We start from the raw sequence: 21,987 nt of genomic DNA on the forward strand, positions 1-21,987 counted from the left end.
ACTATACAATCATTTGAGGTAGACATTATGCTGTCATTTTATTCGTTCATTCTCAACTGCTTAGCGAAGGGCCCACCACATCCCAGCTTCTTGCTTAATTGGTACTTCTGTCATGCCTTTATACAAATGCATATAATCAGATTTGCTATGTTTTGTATTGAACTGTGGTGTTTTGTGATAACTTATCCAACAGCGCCATCTATTGACAATGTTCTCATTACAGTTTAGTTTCCGTTTCATTACTTACTGTGCAATTTAATCTTTAACCCCTTTCTGACATTAAACGTACTATCCTGTCGAGGTGGGGTGGGCCTGTATGCCCACCGACGGGATAGTACATATAGCAATCGGCCGCGCTCATGGGGGGAGCGCGGCCGATCGCGGCCGGGTGTCTGCTGGCTATCACAGCTGACATCCGGCACTATGTGCCAGGAGCGGTCACGGATTGCTCCTGGCACATTAACCCCTGAAATACTGTGATCAAACATGATCGCAGTGTTCCGCAGGCATAGGGAAGCATTGTGCAGGGAGGGGGCTCCCTGCGGGCTTCCCTGAGACCCTCGGTACAAGGCGATGTGCTTGCATTGTACCGAGCGTCTCCTCCCTGCAGGCCCCGGATCCAAAATGGCTGCGGGGCTGCATCTGGCTCCTGCAGGGAGGTGGCTTACCAGCGCCTGCTCAGAGCAGGCATCGAGAAGCCTCTCTGCAGTGCACGTCAGATTGCTGATCTGACACAGTGTTCTGCAAAGTGTCAGATCAGGGATCTTACACTATAATATCATGCCCCTTCCCCTCGAGGCAATGTTATAGTGTAAAAAAATATATATACAGATATGTAAAAAAAAAATTCCAAAATACATATTGTTCCCATAAATACATTTCTTTATCTCAATAATAAAAAAATAGAAGTACACATATTTAGTATCGCTGTGTCCGTAACGACCCGACCTATAAAACTGTCCCGCTAGTTAACCCCTTCAGTGAACGCAGTAAAAACAAAAAAAAATATACGAGGCAAAAAACAATACTTTATTATCATACCGCCGAACAAAAAGTGAAATAACACGCGATCAAAAAGACGGATATAAATAACCATGGTACCGCTCAAAACGTCATCTTGTCCCGCAAAAAACGAGTCACCGTACAGCGTCATCAGCAAAAAAAAAGTTAAAGTCCTCAGAATAAAGCAATGCAAAAATAATAATTTTTTCTACAAAATAGTTTTTATCATATAAAAGCACCAAAACATAAAACATAATATAAATGAGGTATTGCTGTGGTCGTACTGACCTGAAGAATAAAACTGCTTTCTCAATTTTACCAAACGCGGAACTGTATAAACACAAAAAAGAAATTTATGAATAGCTGGTTTTTGGTCACTCTGCCTCACAAAAATCGGAATAAAAAGCGATCAAAAAATGTCATGTGCCCGAAAATGTTACCAATAAAAACATCAGCTCATCCTACAAAAAAGAAGACCTCACATGACTCTGTGGACCAAAATATGGATAAATTATAGCTCTCAAAATGTGGTAACGCAAAAAATATTCTTTGCAATAAAAAGCGTCTTTTAGTGTGTGATGGCTGCCAATCCTAAAAATCTGCTAGAAAACCTACTATAAATAGTAAATCAAACCCGCCTTCATCACCTCCTTAGTTGGAGAAAAATAAAAAAATTTAAAAAATGTATTTATTTCCATTTTCCCATTAGGGTTATGGCTAGGGTTAGGTTTAGGGCTAGGGTTAGGGTTTGGGCTAGGGCTAGGGTTAGGGCTAGGGTTATGGTTAGGATTAGGGCTAGGGTTAGGGTTAGGGCTAGGGTTAGGGCTAGGGTTGGGGCTAGAGTTGGGGTTAGGGTTTGGATTGTATATTAGGGTTAGGGGTGTGTCAGGGTAAGGGATGTGGTTAGGGTTATGTTTGGGATTAGGGGTAGGGGTGTGGTTAGGGTTGGGATTAGGGTTAGCGGTGTATTGGGGTTAGGGGAGTGGTTGGGGTTAGGGGTGTGGTTGGGATTAGAGTTAGGGGTGTGTTTGGGTTATGGTTTCAGTTAGAATTGGGGGTTTCCACTGTTTAGGCACATTAGGGGCTCTCCAAACGCAACATGGTGTCCCATCTCAATTCCAGTCAATTTTGCATTGAAAAGTCAAACGGCGCTCCTTCCCTTCCGAGCTCTGCCATGCTCACAAACAGTGGTTTACCCCAACATATTGTGTATCAGCGTACTCAGGACAAATTCCACAACAACTTTTAGGGTCCAATTTCTTCTCTTACCCTTGGGAAAATAAAACAATTGGGGGCAAAAAGATCATTTTTGTGAAAAAATATGATTTTTTATTTTTACGGCTCTGCATTATAAACTTCCGTGAAGCACTTGGTGAATCAAAGTGCTCACCACACATCTAGATCAGTTTCTTAGGGGGTCTAGTTTCCAAAATGGTGTCACTTGTGGGAGGTTTCAATGTTTAGGCACATCAGGGGCTCTCCAAACGCAACATGGCGTCCCAATCTCAATTCTGGTCAATTTTGCATTGAAAAAGTCAAATGGCCCTCCTTCGCTTCTGAGCTCTGTCATGCGCCCAAACAGTGGTTTACCCACACATATGGGGTATCGGCGTACTTAGGACAAATTGAAAAACAACTATTGGGGTCCAATTTCTCCTGTTACCCTTTGTAAAATAAAACAAATTGGAGCTGAAGTAAATTTTTTGTGAAAAAAAGTTAAATGCTGATTTTTTTTTTAAACATTCCAAAAATTCCTGTGAAACACCTGAAGGGTTAATAAACTTCTTGAATGTGGGTTTCAGAACCTTGAGGGGTGCAATTTTTAGAATGGTGTCACACTTAGTTATTTTCTATCATATAGACCCCTCAAAATGACTTCAAATGTGATGTGGTCCCTAAAAAAAAATGGTGCTGTAAAAATGAGAAATTGCTGGTCAAATATCTCTGTGATTTAAGGGCATAAAAATTCAAATTTGGAAAATTGCGAAATTTTCTAAATTTTCCGTTTTTTTCACAAATAAACACAGGTAATATCAAAGAAATTTTACCACTATCATGAAGTACAATATGTCCTGAGAAAACATTGTCAAAATCACCAGGATCCATTGAAGCATTCCAGAGTTATAACCTCATAAACGGACAGTGGTCAGAATTGTAAAAATTGGCCCGGTCATTAACGTGCAAACCACCCTTGGGGGTAAAGGGGTTGAGGCTCATAAAGGCTTCCGTAGTTTCCCATCAGGCTGTGCATTAGCCTTGCCTCCTTCTTCTCCAGCAGCCATTTTGGCTTCATGGATGCTAACATGCTGATCATCTCTCCCTGATTTTCAGCCCATCTGGTTGTTTACCTCTACATAGCACAGTCGATGAGTTATTACTTTCCCTTGTTAGAGCTCACCATGTTGTATTATATAGCTATTCTGTTCTATATGTGTTATATCAAAGTAGTCTTTTGATATTATAGGTGGTTATACTACCGCTAGTGTTGAGCATTCCGATACCGCAAGTATCGGGTATCGGCCGATACTTGCGGTATCGGAATTCCGATACCGAGATCCGATATTTTTGTGATATCGGGTATCGGTATCGGAAGTGTAAAATAAAGAATTAAAATAAAAAATATTGTTATATTCACCTCTCCGGCGGCCCCTGGACATCAGCGGGAGGATCCGGCGTCCGGCACGGCTTCTTTCTTCAAAATGCGCGCCTTCAGGACCTGTGGAATGACGTCCCGGCTTCTGATTGGTCGCGTGCCGCCCATGTGACCGCCACGCGACCAATCAGAAGCCGCGACGTCATTCCTCAGCTAAAGTCCTAGAATGAGCGCCTTCTAGGACCTGAGGAATGACGTCGCGGCTTCTGATTGGTCGCGTGGCGGTCACATGGGCGGCACGCGACCAATCAGAAGCCGGGACGTCATTCCACAGGTCCTGAAGGCGCGCATTTTGAAGAAAGAAGCCGTGCCGGACGCCGGATCCTCCCGCTGATGTCCAGGGGCCGCCGGAGAGGTGAATATAACAATATTTTTTATTTTAATTCTTTATTTTACACTTTAATATGGATCCCAGGGCCTGAAGGAGAGTTTCCTCTCCTTCAGACCCTGGGATCCATGAGGATACATTCCGATACTTGATGTCCCATTGACTTGTATTGGTATCGGATATCGGTATCGGCGATATCCGATATTTTTCGGGTATCGGCCGATACTATCCGATACCGATACTTTCAAGTATCGGACGGTATCGCTCAACACTAACTACCGCCATGTTGTGAATTAATTCATAATAATAATAATAACAATCATTTTATTTATATAGCACCAACATATTCCGCAGCGCTTTGCAAATTATAAAGGGGACTTGAATTACACCATAAATGTCCTGTACAATACATAATGTTATGTGTTTAGATATGTTGTATGTCTTGTACTGAGCACTTTTATGTCTTCTTATAGTTTTATACTATCCTATTAATGAAAGGTGTAAAGGACCCCCTCCGCCTACCTCAATGCATCGATAGGAAAGAGTTTAGCTGTCTATCAATTCGCCTTTCTTAAGCACAAAGTTGAGGGTACCAGAACAACTTTAGCCTAGTAGCATTGTCGCACTACTTCTATATGAGGCAGCATCAGTGGAAAGCAGTGCCACTCAAATTGACCCAGGATTGGGAGCTTACAGAGTTCATAAGCAAAGCCCATGTTCTCCCACTACTAAACTAGTGCAGTAGATGGTAGCCTAGGCAACGAGCAATAAATAATAGAGTTTAAAATCTTTCTACCTTAAAGGTTTGTCTACTACTCAAATAGCCATTTTTCCATCTCTACCCAATTCCTTGTAAAATAGAATAGGGCATTACTTTCTGATCTCTTAGGGTCAAGCTGCTATGGCCCCCTCAGATCCTGAGAGCTGGGGCTTTGAAGATCCCGACGTGAAAAGAGCAGAGAGCATTGCCTCGCCATTCATTCTAATAGGAGCGCCGAAGACCAGCCAAGAGCAGTGCTTCGTAATCTTCAACACTCCCATTAAGAATGAATGGAGAAGCAGTGTGCATGATTGGTCAGCTCCATTTAGCTGGGGCTCCTCAAGCATGATGTCATGTGTGCGTCACACAAGCCAACCAAAAGAGGAGCTGTGACTGCCGTAAGATAGGAAGCAGTTGACAGCTTGCCCTGGCAGCCTGACCTGGGTCCTATCAACTGATTAACTAATCTCTGGTGGTAACGTCTTGGGCTTAGGCTTGGTAGAGACATAGTCATACAGTTTATCTTCATGTGCATCTCTGTGTGAGCACTTGAATGTCTTTGTGGGTGCTGCTATATTATTTCTTTTCAGATTGTAAAAATGATTGTAAAATGAAAATCCGGTTATGATGGGTCTCCAGAAATCCAACCTTATCTGTAAATGTGGAAAGCTATTATGATTGAACTGTCTAAATGCTACACATGCAGACACAAGCCATTAGGAATATATTGTAAGTGAAGCATCAGTTCCCAAATCTTTAATTACAGATTACTTCCAACATTCTTAACTTCTTAACTCCTGTGCTTTACTTTTAGCAATGTGAAATCTTTGAGAATATTTGGAGTATGTATGTTAGTACTGATAAGGACTTTGGCCCAGATTCTTCATTTACATATTTTTTAAAATCACTTCCTTTAATTGTTTTATGGTATTAGTTGCTGTTTTTTGCACCGAATTCTTAAAAATGGAGCACGTGATTCAAGAATCTAGTGCAAAGTGATAACTGGTTATTTTTGTGTCTTGAAATGTATTTGCTAATTTTTGCTGCAAAAATAACAAATTTAGCAAAATGGCTCCAAAATTGCCCCAAAGTTTTGGCATACTCAAAAGTACACCAGAGCATGGCTGAAGTAGAGTTGTGCCAAATTTTGCAACTTTTTAAAATGTCTCAATTGATGAATCAGGCGGAAAACATATGGAATCTCTGAATTCCACGCACAAAGCCAAAAAGCAAAGATTTGAGAACACATAATATAGACTTCAAAAAAGGTGTAAATAGAATAATGAATTTGATGAAAACAAGAAAAGGGCACAAGACTAGACAAACACAGGAGCTAAGACAATGATGAATCAGGCCTTTGTTCCTAACTGAATAACAGCATTTATCTTTCTACTTGCAACACAATAGTTTTTAGCTAAGCTGGAGACTATTTGCAAGGATCGCATTCATATGACATATTCTCTCATCAATTCAGAGACAAATAAGGCTGAACATAGCAAGGAACATGATGGAGAACATCGCTTTCTTGTAAGAGAAATAACATTTTCAGCATCTTCCATTTTTGCTGATCTTAATATGAACATTTTTCTTTCTGGAAAAAAAGACCAAAAAATATAGTTAACAAAAACATGAGATCCTCAGAATTTGTATAAGCTGTTTATTCACATCATTACTGACATACTGCTGATAGTTTAGCAAGGTCACTCCAACAGTCAGGTGTTGTTCTTCTCATAACCTCCATAAACTTACAGCCACAGTTTCATTTCCAGTTAAATTAAACTTTTAATGTGATTTTCCTGGCTGAGAAGGAAGGTCTGCTGCCATTCTTTGTGACAACAAACTGTCGAAAAGTGGCAGTGTGTGATGTTCCCAAGTATTCTCATGCAGATGGGTGGTCAAGTGATACCAAGTATATGATTTGTATTGTTGCCGTCATGTTCCAACTAAAGTCTCAGCTGCTTCTTATAATTTGTCATTGGGAGAAGCAGAAGCGAGTCTAGTCAGCAAAAGACCGCTACAATCTAAATCACATACAATATGGGGGCTGTGTGGGCCATTATACGTTATTGGGGGCTGTTTGGAGATCACTACACATTATGAAGGTATGTGTGGGGGCCATCATACTTTATGGGATGCTGTGTGGGGACCATCATACATTATGTGGGGCTGTATGGCATCCATCATAACCTGGTGGAGGACTTTGTGGGGCCATCATACATTATAGCAGGTTCTGTCAGGACCATCTTTTGTTATGGCTGGCAATGTGGCGACCAATATCCTTTAAAGGGGGCTGTGTGAGGACCAGGATATGTAATGGGAGACATGGGGGAGCTGTTTAGGGACCAGCATACTTAAATACTCAATGGAGGACTATGTGGAAAGCAGCATACTAAAAGGTGGGCTTTGTGGTTGCCATCATATGGAGTTGTGTTGAAACCATCATATATTATGGGGGGCTCTGTTGGGCCACCATGCATTATGGGTGGCTGTGTGGTGACCATCATGAGTTATGAAGGGTTGTGTGGGGACTATTACACGTTATGTGGGCTGTGTGGGGTCATCATATGTTATGGGGGTTGTGTGGCACCAGCATACAATGCAAGGGGCTATGTGGGGACCATCATATGTGAGGGCCATCACAAGTTATGGGCTGTTGTGTGGGCACCATTATACAATATGGGAGGCTGTGTGGGTCACAATTATACATTTTTGTGGGCTGTGCTGAGACCATCATACACTATAGAGGTTTATGTGGAGGTCATCATAGATTATGGGATGTTGTGTAGGGGCCATGATATATTATGTGGGGCTCTGTGGGGGCCATCATACATTATTTTTATTGTGTGAGGGGTGATCATACATTATGGTGGGCTTTGTGGGGCCATCATACATTATGGTAGGTCCTGTGGGCACCATCATATGTTATAGAGGCTGTCGTCTGGGGACCAACATCGTTTAACCCCTTCTTCACCAGAGCTTTCTCGGTTTTGCGTTTTCGTTTTTCACTCCCCTCCTTCCCAGATCTATAACTCTTTTATTTTTCTGTCAATATTGCCATGTGGAGGCTTACTTTTTGGAGACGTGTTGTACTTTTGAATGACACCATTTGTTTTACCATGATTGTACTAGAAAAAGGGAAAAAAATCCAAGTGCGATGAAATTGCAATCAAAGTGCAATCCCACACTTGTTTTTTGTTTGGATTTTTTGCTAGGTTCATTAAATGCTAAAACTGACCTGCCATTATGATTCTCCAGGTCATTGTGAGTTCACAGACACCAAAAATGTCTAGGTTCTTTTTTATCTAAGTGGTGAAAAAAAAATTCCAAACTTTGCTAAAAAAAAAAAAAGTGACATTTTTTGTGATACCCGTAGTGTCTCCATTTTTCAAGATATGAGGTTGGGTGGGAGCTTATTTCTTGTGTGCCGAGCTGATGTTTTAAATTGTACCATTTTGGTGCAGATACAATCTTTTGGTCGCCTGTTATTGCATTTTAATGCAATGTCACGGTGACCAAAAAAAAGTAATTTTGGCATTTTGGCTTTTTTTCTCATTACGCCGTTTAGCGATCAGGTTAATCCTTTTCTTTTTTTGATAGATCAGGTGATTCTGATCATGGTGATACCAAATTTCTGTAGGTTTGATTTATTTTTATTGTTTTATTTTGAATGGGGCGAAAGGGTGGGTGATTTGAACTTTTATATTTTTTAATTTTTTAAATATTTTTAAGAACTTTTTTTTTACTTTTGCCATGCTTCAATAGTCTCCATAGGAGACTATTTTAATTACATCTAATGGTTTTTAATTACATCTATATGCAAATTGCCTCTTCAGAGAAAAAGAGAACTTAACTCTATAGCTGTTGGAAGTAGCGATCCTACAAGTCACAATCAACCCTTTAGCGATTCATGCATTATGACTTAAGATAAAAGCCAAATCAGTATCTCAATTCGCAGACACGGTGTTTCGGGCTGTTGGCCCTCGTCAGTGCAAGCATGAGAACTGATTTGGCTAGGTGAGAGGCTCTGGACTGGGGTCTAAGGCTGCTGTCACACTAGCAGTATTTGGTCTGTATTTTACATCAATATTTGTAAGCCAAAACCAGGAGTGGAACAATTAGAGGAAAAGTATAATAGAAACATATGCACCACTTCTGCATTTATCACCCACTCCTGGTTTTGGCTTACAAATACTGATGTAAAATACTGACCAAACACTGCTAGTGTGACAGCAGCCTAAGGGGTAGAGTTTCTCCTTATGGAGAGTGACATACCAGCTGGCTTGTCAAGGTAAGGAGGCTTATTCGCCGTGCAATGCTCCTCTGGGAATTTAATATGCAAATTGCCTATTCAGAGAAAAAGAGGACTTAACTCTATAGCGCCACTTGTTGGTAGCAGCGATCCTACAAGTCACAATCAACTCTTTAACGAGTCTTACAATATGACTCAGGATAAAAACCAAATCAGTATCTCAATTCGCAGACACGGTGTTTCGGGCTGTTGGCCCTCGCAAGTGTGAAGCATGAGAACTAATTTGGCTAGGTGAGAGGCTCTGGACTGGGGTCTAAGGGGCAACTTTTCTACTTATGGAGAGTGACATACCAGCTCTGGCTTGTCAAGATAAGGAGGCCACCTGTTAGTAGTAGCGATCCTACAAGTCACAATCAACCCTTTAGCGAGTCGTGCATTATGACTTAGGATAAAGGCCAAATCAGTATCTCAATTCACGGACACGGTGTATATTGCCATGTGGAGGCTTATTTTTTGGGGGATGAGTTGTACTTTTGAATGACACCATTTGGTTTACCATGATTGTACTAGAAAATGGGCAAAAAATCCAAGTGCGGTGAAATTGCAATCAAAGTGCAATCCCACACTTGTTTTTTGTTTGGATTTTTTGCTAGGTTCATTAAATGCTAAAACTGACCTGCCATTATGATTTCCAGGTCTTTGTGAGTTCACAGACACCAAACATGCCTCGGTTCTTTTTTATCTAAGTGGTGAAAAAAAAATTCCAAACTTTGCTAAAAAAAAAAAAAAAAAAAATTGTGACTTTTTTGTGATACCTGTAGTGTCTCCATTTTTCAAGATATGGGGTTCGGTGAGAGCTTATTTTTTGTGTGCCGAGCTGACGTTTTAAATGGTACCATTTAGGTGCAGATACAATCTTTTGACTGCCTGTTATTGCATTTTAATGCAATGTCACGGTGACCAAAAAAAAGTAATTTTGGTATTTTGGCTTTTTTTCTCGCTACGCCGTTTAGCGATCAGGTTAATCCTTTTCTTTTTTTGATAGATCAGGTGATTCTGATCACGGTGATTCCAAATTTCTGTAGGTTTGATTTATTTTTATTGTTTTATTTTGAATGGGGCGAAAGAGTTTTTTAATTTTTTAAATATTTTTAAGAACATTTTTTTTGCTTTTGCCATGCTTTAATAGTCTCCATAGGACTATTGGCTCTGCTACATAGAGGGGATGCTCAGATCGCCTCTATATAATAGAATTGCTGACTGGCTATGAGAGCCGACTACAAGGTGGGGCTCACAGCAATCCAGCAATATTAACCATAGAGGTCTCCAGGAGACCTCGGGTTGTCATGCCGACACACCGTTGATCTGTGATCACTTGATGCAGGTCACCGGTGTGTGTATTTCTGGCACGACTGCCGGAAGTGCCATTTAAATGCTGCTGCCAGCGTTTGACAGCGGCATTTAACTAGCTAATAGCTGCGGGTGGATCGCAATTCCACTCGCGGCTATTGCTGGCACATGGCAGCTGTTCAAAACAGCTGACACATCCCTGGAAAGGGAGGGATACCGACATCGGCGTACTATTACACCCAATGTCGGTAAGGGGTTACGGTGAGTTGCATGGGAACCAGCATATCTAATATGGCACTGTGTAGAAAGCAGCATACTTGATTGGGATTTTTTTGGTTGCCATCATACCTTATGGGGTTGTGTGAGAACCATCATACATTATGGGGGCCAAACTATCATACTTTACGGTTTGGTGTTATTTATCTGTTATGTTTCATTATTATTCTATTATTATTATTATTAGTAGTAGTAGTAGTAGTAGTAGTAGTATTAATAAATAATCTTATATATCAGTATTATTGGAAATCTAGGTCTTGAAGTAAAACTTAATTTCCTCCAGGCAGGGTAATATTAGTAAAAGGGACCCCCATCTAGAGTAGGGAGAGGGGGTATGGGCCTGTGTGCTTTCAAATGCCAGGCCTGAATTTGAGTCCCAGTTGGTCCCTGCTTCCCAGTAGATGGATAAAGCTTTTTTCAGCCATACGTGTTTCTCGACAAGTGAAGGATAATATTTTGGTCAAGATGAAGTGTCTTTCTCGTCATCATTAACTTCATGTATGTGATATTTTAAAAAGGTTGTAAGGGAATAAAATATCGATGAACTATCCGTATGAAAGGTTATCAATAAGAGATCAGTGGGGTCCGACTCCTGACACCCTGATTGGTCAATGATATCTTCTGCAGAGTTGGCAGAATGTAAGCAGTATATGGAGTGGAGCACCATAGCTCCGTACATTGTTTAGTGCCCTTGTCCCTGGTACTGCACATTACTTCCTATTCTTTCATTACACTGCTCTAGCAGATATTAGCTGATCAGTGGGAGTACAGATATTGGCCCCCACTCATCTCACATTGATGATCTATTCTAATGATATATACTTGGATGAGACACTCTCAATAATATACAGTATGTTTGCTGGTGTACTGGAACATATGGCAAGGTGTAATATGAAGAGAAAAATAATTGTACTTACATCTTTTCCATGCAGAGCAGACATTCATTGTCATATGTTTGTTGATCACTTCCACATACAGGATCGTAGTTACGAGGGCATCTTGATGATGCGCCTACATCACAGTTAGGCTGTAAAAAGATTTCTGTCATTACAATACTATCTATTATAGTGAGCGTCTGAAAGCAATGTACATTTACTGATAATAATGTAGCATATCTCAATAGTTTCCTCTGAGTATTTAAAACATTTTTTTTTGCTCATTCAGATAAATGTGATGTAAGAAACTTAACTTGAAGGCCATTGTGAGTCTTTTTTGAGCAATTATTAGTAATTTCTCAGTAATAAAATACATTTTATTTTTGTATCATTTTATATTGTACTTTAAAAACTATAATACATGTACATTGATGACTATATAGTCAATGTATTATTAAATGCATGATATACAAGATATATTACAGTAATTCATAGTAATAAAACTTTATTAATTAGCTTATTCATTATATACCTAAAGTAATGAAACAAGTTTACATGTGAAAAGATAACAAGAAGGCTATAGTTTACATTAAAAGTATGATTTTTACCTCTCTTTCTTCACTGGAAGCGGTGTTACTCTTTGTACTACCTGAAATTGTACAGAAATTACTAAAATACTGTATATACCAGTAGACCACCAGTACTGGTGATCTCCATTGTTCTACTTTAACTTTATTATCATTATTGGATGCATATACCGTATTCTAATCCAATTTTACTATCTGCTCTACATTGTAAAATGTATAATTAATTGATAAAAGGCAAAAAAATAATTCCAGCGACTACCTTAACTGATGACTTACCCAAGAGAAGACAGAGAAGAATCAATGAAATTGATAGGATACCTCTAAAGTTCATGCTTATAGGTATCTGGTTCTATTAAAATTCAAAGAAATGTTATGTTGTAGGGTTTGGAGATGGAAAATATTGGTGAATAATTCACAGGTGAAGAAAGTCACTCTTTTATAGTTCTCGCTATTTGTCATGTTATTTGGGTTACTCATTAACAGAAGAAAAAACAACTACGTAATCAATATTTCTCTGCATTACACCATGGGAATGTACATGCTGACTGGAAGTGTGACTAAATGCAAATATAAAAATGAAGTAATAAAATAGGTGAGAACAGATACTCTCCATTAGGGCTTATTCTCATCTGCGTATAAATCAAACAATTGCAAAGCGATAAAAAATAGTATTGCACTCTGACTAATTTTATTCTATGATTCCCTGCTCATCTGCCATTTTGTTTCTCAGCTCAGATCAGATCGGATTGAGAAAAAAATCACAGTATGCTGTGAGTGGCCACGTATATTAGATGAGACTCGCCAATGCAAGAAAAAAAAATTGCACAGCACGCAGACCATGCTTGTGCCACCCGATTTTTACACCGACATCTCAAACGAAACCCGACATCTCATCAGCCAAGTACAGTAATTTCATAAGTACAGTAAATTCACAACCCGAACCATCAGAATAGAATAAATATATAGATAGAATAGATGGATAGAAAGATGTCACTGAGATATATAACCAGTGCTTTGCCTGAGTAGTTTTCTGTATTTGTATTTAGCTAATAAATCAATAAAAAAAAGAAAAAAAAAGATGTATGAGATCCACCTTATATTTAACCCTGCTGTTCTGTTCAGTCTGGGGAGACCTATTTTGAACTTTGGTATTTTTTGGGGTGTTCAAGATGCGGTTCTGAAACTTGTGGTTGATTGACTTAAATGAGGATGGGTCGGTCGGCCACGGGTTTCAGAGCCGCATCTTGAATATTTTAAAGAATATTGAAGTTCAAGGTCGGTCATTTTTGACCAACAGAACAGCAGGGTTAATAACAAGCAAAGGCTAAGCAGACAGCTGTGGCTGATATTAATAGCCTGGGAAGGCATCATGCAAATTGGCCCCTTCCCAGGCTAATAACACCAGCCCTCAGCCAGCCAAGAAATGGCGCTTAGCCTTAACTCTTCTTGATTGCCTTGCTGCAGGGACAACCTGAGTAATAGGTTTGGGGTTGATGTCAGCTGTGTAATGTTAGCTGACATCAAGCCTAGGGGTTAGTATTAGAGATGAGTAAATATTTCAATATTTGGTTTTGATTGCGATAGCCGAATTTGCAATATTCGACAATTAATTTGTCAAATATTTGCTGAATTTAGCGGAACGCCATGCAAGTCCTTGGGAGGCAAAAACAAACTCATACGCAACAACTTCAAATGGGTCCAAAAGGTGCCAAAACACATCAAATGAGGAGCAGACACCAGGAAACTGGCTTCAATTCACCCACAGTACAAAATTTAGCATGGCATGACAGCAATCAGCCATGCATTAGGTATCGGGGTTTGGGCCAGCATTTACACCTTTGAATTGAAAGTTAAATTAAGACGAGGTGGATGAAGAATCGGCGTAAGCCTGCTGTGCTAGGAGCCTTGATAACACATGCAACAGCTCAACCTGCTTTCATCCTCAGCCACACTTAGGTGGCACAAATATTAGTTTCGTAGACTAGTATTGTCAGAAAAATCTAATGATTGTAACACGGGTAGTTGACTCAAAGTCAGTGGAGACCTGCCAGTCTCGGAGGCTTACTGAAACAGGCAACACAAATGAAAGGGACCCAACCAGAACTCTACACAGTTCCAAAAATTAACGATTGACACCAACAAAGTGGCACCAATTGCAACAAAGTAGAACTAGTATATTGGGGACCGACATGCTTTCCACTACAGCAAACCAAGCAGATGAAGACTGTAACGGGCAAGGTGGTGGAACCATTGTGCTGTATTGTTTGGAAAGCCTGGAGGGGATTAACTAGGTGGCCTAATAAATCCCAAATCAGATAAGTATCAGCAGGACATAAACTGTAACCCAAGGAGAGACAAGGAGGTGGCACCAGGTGCTACTCCAGGGCTGATCTACAGAGGGTGGCAACTGACCCCCAGAGCAAGACGGCTGATAACACCAGAAGGAGTAATGAAAAATGCAGGCAGGCACTGTAGGATCACTAAAATCATGAGTGCAGATGGGATTGGCTGACGAACAGAAAAGCACTGGCAGGTGCGGGCTGGACCAGCTGAAGGACATAAGTACACAGACAGGTATGAGCAGACGGGTTCAGGGTAGACAAGCAGATGCGCGGACCTAGGTAGCCTGACAACTAGCAAGCATGCAAGCCAAACTAACAACATAGCTCAGGCACCTCCATAAAAGAGGAGGAGCCTTAAATAGAAGGTGTCGCCCAGCAATTGGCTTGGAAAACCTCAGGTTGATGTGGGCTGTCCCTTTAAGGGGGAGGGATTGCAAACCCTAAGCATAGTGCCTGGGCTTACAATTAAACCTTGAGGGACACCGACACGGGGTGAGATGAGGAGGTGGTGTGTGAGTGGGAAACACTGAAAGTCCTGTCTGTTAGGTCCAATGTGTCAAAGGCAGATGCCAGGTCCAGAAAAAGGAAAATGTCAAACTAGCATCGCTTTGATTTGGTGGTTAGTAGGTAGGTTGGTGACTTTACTCAGGGCAGTTTCAGTGGAATGGTGCAGTCTGAAACCAGATTGTAAGCGGTCAAAGAGGGAGCAAGAGGAGAAGAGGGAGGACAGTTCAAAATTGATGTGTTGCTCCAGTAGTTTGGAGGCACAGGGGAGAAGTGAGATGGCGTGATAGCTAGACACAGAGGATGGCTACTCAACTCCCTTTATTTGGCAGCCACACATTTGTTTGCTTTGTAGATGAGAAAATATATGTGTTCCAGTAGATGGCAAGCGCTGCATCAAGTGGCCTCTGCTACTCTTCGTCCATCTCAACATCATACACAGTATAGTCCTCAGAGTTGGCACTCCAATTACCCTTGTTTTCCACCATGTCCCAACTCTCCAACCGCCCACAGATGACGGAGCCTGCAGATCTGATCACTAGGGTTGAGCGAAACGGATCGGTCATTTTCATAAGTCCCGACTTTTGGCAAAGTCGGGTTTCATGAAAAGCGACATGATCCCTGTGTGGGGTCGGCCACGCGGTACGCAACTTTCATGCCAAAGTCGTGCTTCAATGACGAGAAAAGCGCAATTTTTCAGCCAATGAAGGCGGAAGCAGAGTGTGGGCAGCATGATGACATAGGTCTCAGTCCCCACCATCTTAGAGAAGGGCATTGCAGTGATTGGCTTGCTTTCTGCGGCGTCACAGGGGCTATAAAGGGGCATCCCGCCGAACGCCATCTTACTGCTGCTGATCTGAGCATAAGGAGAGGTTGCTGCTGCTTCGTCAGAAGCAGGGATAGCGTTAGGCAGGGTACATTAACCCCCAAACCGCTTGTGCTGTAGTGATTTCCAGTGTCCAACACCACCTTTTGTTTGCAGGGACAGTGGAGGCTACATTTTTTTTCCTCAGCGCTGTAGCTCATTGGGCTGCCCTAGAAGGCTCCCTGATAGCTGCATTGCTGTTTGTACGCCGCTGTGCAAACCAACTGCTTTTTTCAAAGCACAAATCCTGTTGCTCCTTCCTTTCTGCACAGCTATCTTGTTTGTTTGTCTACACTTTTGACTTTTTTGTGCAGCAGTCCACTCCTTGTTATTGCTGCCTGCCATACTTTGCTGAGATTACTGCAGGGAGATAGTAATTGTAGGACAGTCCCTTTTTTTTTCGTTATATCTCTTCAAGCCACTTTCTGCCACAGAAATTATGCTCTAATACAGTGGCCCAGATTTATTCACTAGTCTCACTGAAGAAAAAATAAAAAAGGGTGCAGATTAAAATTGGCAAATCTGCATCAGTGGCAGTCCTGTGTGTGGCATCTGTGTCTCATTTTCTGGCACAGAAAACATACAATCTAACAGTGGGCCTGATTTCTTGCCAATTCTCCCATAAATAAAAAAAAATAGTGGGAGATTAAGATTGGCACTTCTGCCTCAGTGCCAGTCGTGTGTGTGGCATCTGTCTTTAATTTTGTGCCACAGAAAACCTAGTGTGTAATACTGGGCCAGATTTTTTTTAAATTCTCCCAGAAAAAAAAATAGTGGGAGATTAAGATTGGCCATTCTGCCTCTGTGCCAGTCGTGTGTGTGGCATCTGTCTTTAATTTTGTGCCACAGAAAACCTAGTGTATAATACTGGGCCAGATTTTTTTTAAATTCTCCCAGGAAAAAAAAAAGTGGGAGATTAAGATTGGCATTTCTGCCTCAGTGCCAGTCCTGTGTGTGCCATCAGTCTTTAATTTTGTGCCACAGAAAACCTAGTGTGTAATACTGGGCCAGATTTTTTTTAAATTCTCCCAGAAAAAAAAAATAGTGGGAGACTAAGATTGGCCATTCTGCCTCTGTGCCAGTCCTGTGTGTGGCATCTGTCTCTCATTTTGTGCCACAGAAAACCTAGTGTGTAATACTGGGCCTGATTTTTTTATAATTCTCCCTGGAAAAAAAATAGTGGGAGATTAAGATTGGCATTTCTGCCTCAGTGCCAGTCCTGTGTGTGGCATCTGTCTCTCATTTTGTGCCATAGAAAACATACAGTCTAACAGTAGGCCTGATTTCTTGCCAATTTTCCAATAAATAAAAAAAAATAGTGGAAGAGGCCTGTATGACAAAGAAGATAAGCTCCAAACAATTTTAAACTGGGGTCTCCCCTACTGTATGATGTTAGTAACAGAAAAAAAGAATTGTTTACATGTGGATGAGGCCTGTATGACAAAGAAGATATGCTCAAACAATTTCAAACTGAGATCTCCCCAACTGTATGACGTTAGTAACAGAATAAATTATATTGTTTGTGTGGATGAGGCCTGGATATCATCAACTTGATGCTCCAAACCATTTTAAACTGAGATCTCCCCTATTCTAGAATGTTAGTAGCAGAAGAATTTTTTCAGTGTGAGACCTGTCTAACATAGAGTAGATGGTCCAAACATTTTCAAAATGAGATCTCCCCTACCGTATCACGTTAGTAACAGAACAAATTTGTTTTTAGTGTGAATGAGGTATGTAAAATCTAGAAGATACGCTCAAAACACTTTCAAACTCGGATCTAGCCTGCTTTATCATGTTTGTAAAAAAAAATAATGTTAAACAGCTCTGCACAAAGAACTATTTTGCCACCACTAAATTACAAGGTGGGATATGGCAGGCTGTATCATGGTTAGCAACAGAAACTTTTTTTTTAATGTGCAAGAGCTCTGCACACAGCTTTATTTCACCACCACAAATTTACAACACGGGATATGGCGGGCTATATCACATTTGGAAAGAGAAAAAATATATATTTTTTGTAACTGCAATTATGCATGAGCTATGCAGCCAGTTAATTTGCATTATATATGGCATGCTGAATCACGTTAGCAACAGCAAAAAAAAAAAAATGTTTTACTGTACAACAGCTCTACACACAGAACAATTTAACCACCACAAAATTACATCTTGGGATATGTCAGGCTGTATCACATTTAGCTACAGAATTCTTTTGTTTTTAATGTGCATGGGCTCTGCAGACAGCTTCATTTCACTGCCACAAATTACAATGTGGGATAATGCGGACTGTATCACTTTTAGTAACAGAATTTTTTTTTTAATGTGGGTGAGGTCTGCAGACAGCTTCATTTCACCACCGCAACATTACAGCATGGAATATTGCGGGATCACGTTTAGCAACAGTAAAAAATGTTTTTAATGTGCATGAGCTCTGCAGACAGCTTCATTTCACCACTACAAAATTACAATGTGGGATGTGGTGAATTGTATCACGTTTAGCAAGTGAAAACTTTTTTTTTATCTGCATGAGCTATGCAGACAGTGGAATCTCACTGCCCCTAAATAACAAGGTGAGATTTGGCATGCTGAATCACTTTAGCAACTGCCAAAAAAAAATCATGGCCAAAAGCTCACATAACAGAACAATGTCACCACATCGCTAAATGACAAGGTGGGTTGTATTACATTTAGTAAGTGAAAAAATAAGATTTAGAATGGTCTAGAGTGCATGGAGCACAATAGAAGCAGTTTACTTTACACTTGTATGAAATGTGGCCTACTCTCTTTGTCTATGGACTTCATTATTGGCACAAAAAAAAACTGCTGGAAGGTCAATTTCATAGCCACACAGGACACTAGCTAGCTAAACTTTCTGACTAAGAAACAACCGCCTAGCTAACTAGCTAAACTCTAGCAGCAAACAGTCCCAGCATGAGGAGCAGCCTCCCTGCACTGTTACAGTGTCAAAATGGTGCTAAAACAAGATGTCTGTTCTTTATATGAAGTGGGATATGTGATTTCAGCAGCCAATGACACCAGCCAATGACCCAAGAAAATAAAGTTTACAAGCACGCCGCTCCTCTGAGCACTGCCAATCCGTTACACTCCTCAAACACTTGAACCGTGCTCATGATACACCACCTTTATTGTAGCCAAAGTGCTCAAAATATTCTAGTGGAAATGCAAATATTTTTCCGCACTTTTCACAAATATTTCCGATTTTATAAAATTTTGCTTGTGTTTCCAATCATGAATTCGAATGTGCCATATTCGTGCTGATTTTATGTTTGGCGATCATTTTTCAAACAAATTTGCTTATCATTAGTAATACAGAGCTGTCTGTCAGATAACTCCATTACTAACCCTGTGGTAAAAATAAATAAACACAAACACATAGAAAAGTCCTTTAATTGTAAAAAGCACCACCGGATAGTTACCATTTTTTACCCAAAAAAGTAATCTTCAGAATCCGCTGTCATTCCATAATATGGTGGTCCCATGATAATTCTCGTCTTTTTACTTCCAGTCTATGGAGCCCAGTTTAGAGAATGCAGCTCCATAGGCTGGAGCGTCAGACTCTGCCAGGTCTAACGATGGACAGTGTGGGAACACATATGCTGTGACGAATAGGGTTGAGCGACCTTGACCTTTTTAGAGTCGAGTCGGGTTTCGCGACACCTGACTATCTCAAAAGTCGAGTCGAATGGAATCGGCCGATTATCGCGAAAAGTCGGGGATCGACCGAAACACGAAACCCAATGCAAGTCAATGGGGGAGCATAGTCGGCAGTGAGTAGAGGCCAGGAAAACATGTACAGAGCCCATGTTAATGGCAAAAACATCCATTCTTGTTACTGAAGCTTGTCAATCTTAATTTAGCATATAGTAATTGTAAGGCATTTGAAATTGGGGATCATTTGGCTAAAGTTGTGGGGGGTAGGGCTGGTTCAAGTAATTAGTGTGCCCAGTAAATCTGGACCACGTCACGGCAGTAGAGCAGGGAGAGGTAAGTATTTCAACTTTGCAAGTGCTGTGATCCTGAGCAAGCAGGGGGGGCCCACTCGTTGGCATTGGCACTGGCACAGGGCCCCTCAAAGTACAGAGGTGTGTTTGCACGGCGGGGGTGCCTCCCACCGGCAGCAACACTTTTGCGTACTATGAGGGGCCCTGTGCCAGTGACGTCGCCAACGAGTATTCCTCACCCTACCTGATGAAGGAGCCTGCCCCTTCATCTGCACCTTCCTCTTTGTCCCCTTGTAAGGTGGTATGGTATGCGGGAAGGGGGACCTGATTTTCAGCAGGGTCACAATCTTGCAGTGTAGCGTGCACGGGGAATGTTGCATTATGGGTCAATGTACCAGCAGACTCATCTATCACTGGCTGGGCAATGGGCAGGATGAGGGGGAAACATATATGGGCCCAAAGAATAAAGTGGGCTAAATGCAGTTCAAAATTGGTAACAGGACTAACCAGGGGGCATTGTTTTGTTCAGTGGAGGACAACTGGAATGAGAGGCTGACACAGAGAGTAGGCCCAAATCAGTAAGTATTCTAAATGCAGTTCAAAATTGGCAACGTAGTAAACCGGCGGCACAGCTTTGTTCACTGTAGGAGAACAGCAAGGAGCGGCAGACACAGATAGGAGGCCCCAACCCAACTAGTAGGCCTAATGCAGTGTTGTTTTCAACAACTACTAAACGAGAGCCAGAAGATTGAAGGAATGGAGAGGAAACCTGGTGGAACACCTTGGAGTGGAAGACACCGTCTCTACACCCCAGACCCAACTTGTAGGCCGAATGCAGTGTTGTTTTCAACAACTACTAAACAAGAGCTTTAAGATTGAAGCAATGGAGAGGCAACCTGGAGAAAACCTTGGAGCGGAAGACACCGTCTCTACACCCCAGACCCAACTTGTAGGCCGAATGCAGTGTTGTTTTCAACAACTACTAAACAAGAGCCTTAAGATTGAAGCAATGGAGAGGAAACCTGGAGAACACCTTGGAGCGGAAGACACCGTCTCTACAACCCAGACCCAACTTGTAGGCCGAATGCAGTGTTGTTTTCAACAACTACTTAAGAAGAGCCAGAAGATCGAAGCAATGGAGAGGCAACCTGGGGAACAGCTTGGAGTGGAACACACCGCCTCTACACCCCAGACCCAACTTGTAGGCCGAATGCAGTGTTGTTTTCAACAACTACTAAGCAAGAGCTTTAAGATTGAAGCAATGGAGAGGCAACCTGGAGAACACCTTGGAGCGGAAGACACAGTCTCTACACCCCAGACCCAACTTGTAGGCCGAATGCAGTGTTGTTTTCAACAACTACTAAACAAGAGCTTTAAGATTGAAGCAATGGAGAGGAAACCTGGAGAACACCTTGGAGCGGAAGACACCGTCTCTACAACCCAGACCCAACTTGTAGGCCGAATGCAGTGTTGTTTTCAACAACTACTAAGCAAGACCTTTAAGATTGAAGCAATGGAGAGGCAACCTGGAGAACACCTTGGAGCGGAAGAAACAGTCTCTACACCCCAGACCCAACTTGTAGGCCGAATGCAGTGTTGTTTTCAACAACTACTAAACAAGAGCTTTAAGATTGAAGCAATGGAGAGGAAACCTGGAGAACACCTTGGAGCGGAAGACACCGTCTCTACAACCCAGACCCAACTTGTAGGCCGAATGCAGTGTTGTTTTCAACAACTACTAAGCAAGACCTTTAAGATTGAAGCAATGGAGAGGCAACCTGGAGAACACCTTGGAGCGGAAGACACAGTCTCTACACCCCAGACCCAACTTGTAGGCCGAATGCAGTGTTGTTTTCAACAACTACTAAACAAGAGCTTTAAGATTGAAGCAATGAAGAGGAAACCTGGAGAACACATTGGAGCGGAAGACACAGTCTCTACAACCCAGACCCAACTTGTAGGCCGAATGCAGTGTTGTTTTCAACAACTACTAAGCAAGACCATTAAGATTGAAGCAATGGAGAGGCAACCTGGAGAACACCTTGGAGCGGAAGACACAGTCTCTACGCCCCAGACCCAACTTGTAGGCCGAATGCAGTGTTGTTTTCAACAACTACTAAACAAGAGCTTTAAGATTGAAGCAATGGAGAGGAAACCTGGAGAACACCTTGGAGCGGAAGACACCGTCTCTACAACCCAGACCCAACTTGTAGACCGAATGCAGTGTTGTTTTCAAC

At 41.5% G+C, this 21,987-nt stretch overlaps 1 protein-coding gene across 1 annotated transcript; it reads right to left on the reverse strand.

Annotated features, from left to right (window-relative positions):
• Positions 1-5,474: 5,474 nt before the first annotated feature.
• LOC138673986 (serine protease inhibitor Kazal-type 1-like) lies at positions 5,475-12,492 on the reverse strand. Its single transcript, XM_069761985.1, has 4 exons — positions 12,357-12,492; positions 12,102-12,142; positions 11,536-11,645; positions 5,475-6,334 (listed from the first exon to the last, which is right to left on the reverse strand). Exons 1-4 carry the CDS (start codon positions 12,409-12,411, stop codon positions 6,289-6,291), a joined length of 252 nt encoding a protein of 83 aa, XP_069618086.1. The 5' UTR covers positions 12,412-12,492; the 3' UTR covers positions 5,475-6,288.
• Positions 12,493-21,987: the final 9,495 nt, after the last annotated feature.

This window comes from Ranitomeya imitator, chromosome 4 (assembly GCF_032444005.1).
Source record: "Ranitomeya imitator isolate aRanImi1 chromosome 4, aRanImi1.pri, whole genome shotgun sequence".
Classification (NCBI taxonomy): domain Eukaryota; kingdom Metazoa; phylum Chordata; class Amphibia; order Anura; family Dendrobatidae; genus Ranitomeya; species Ranitomeya imitator.

Bases quoted from the DNA above. Each gene is read 5' to 3' on its own strand.
- LOC138673986 (XM_069761985.1), bottom strand. From the start codon at position 12,411: ATGAACTTTAGAGGTATCCTATCAATTTCATTGATTCTTCTCTGTCTT. The intron at 12,143-12,356 runs GTAAGTCATCAG...GTACAATTTCAG, and splicing joins TCTTCTCTGTCTTCTCTTGG to GTAGTACAAAGAGTAACACC. The intron at 6,335-11,535 runs GTAAGTACAATT...CTTTTTTTCCAG, and splicing joins CTGCTCTGCATGGAAAAGAT to AAAGAAAAATGTTCATATTA.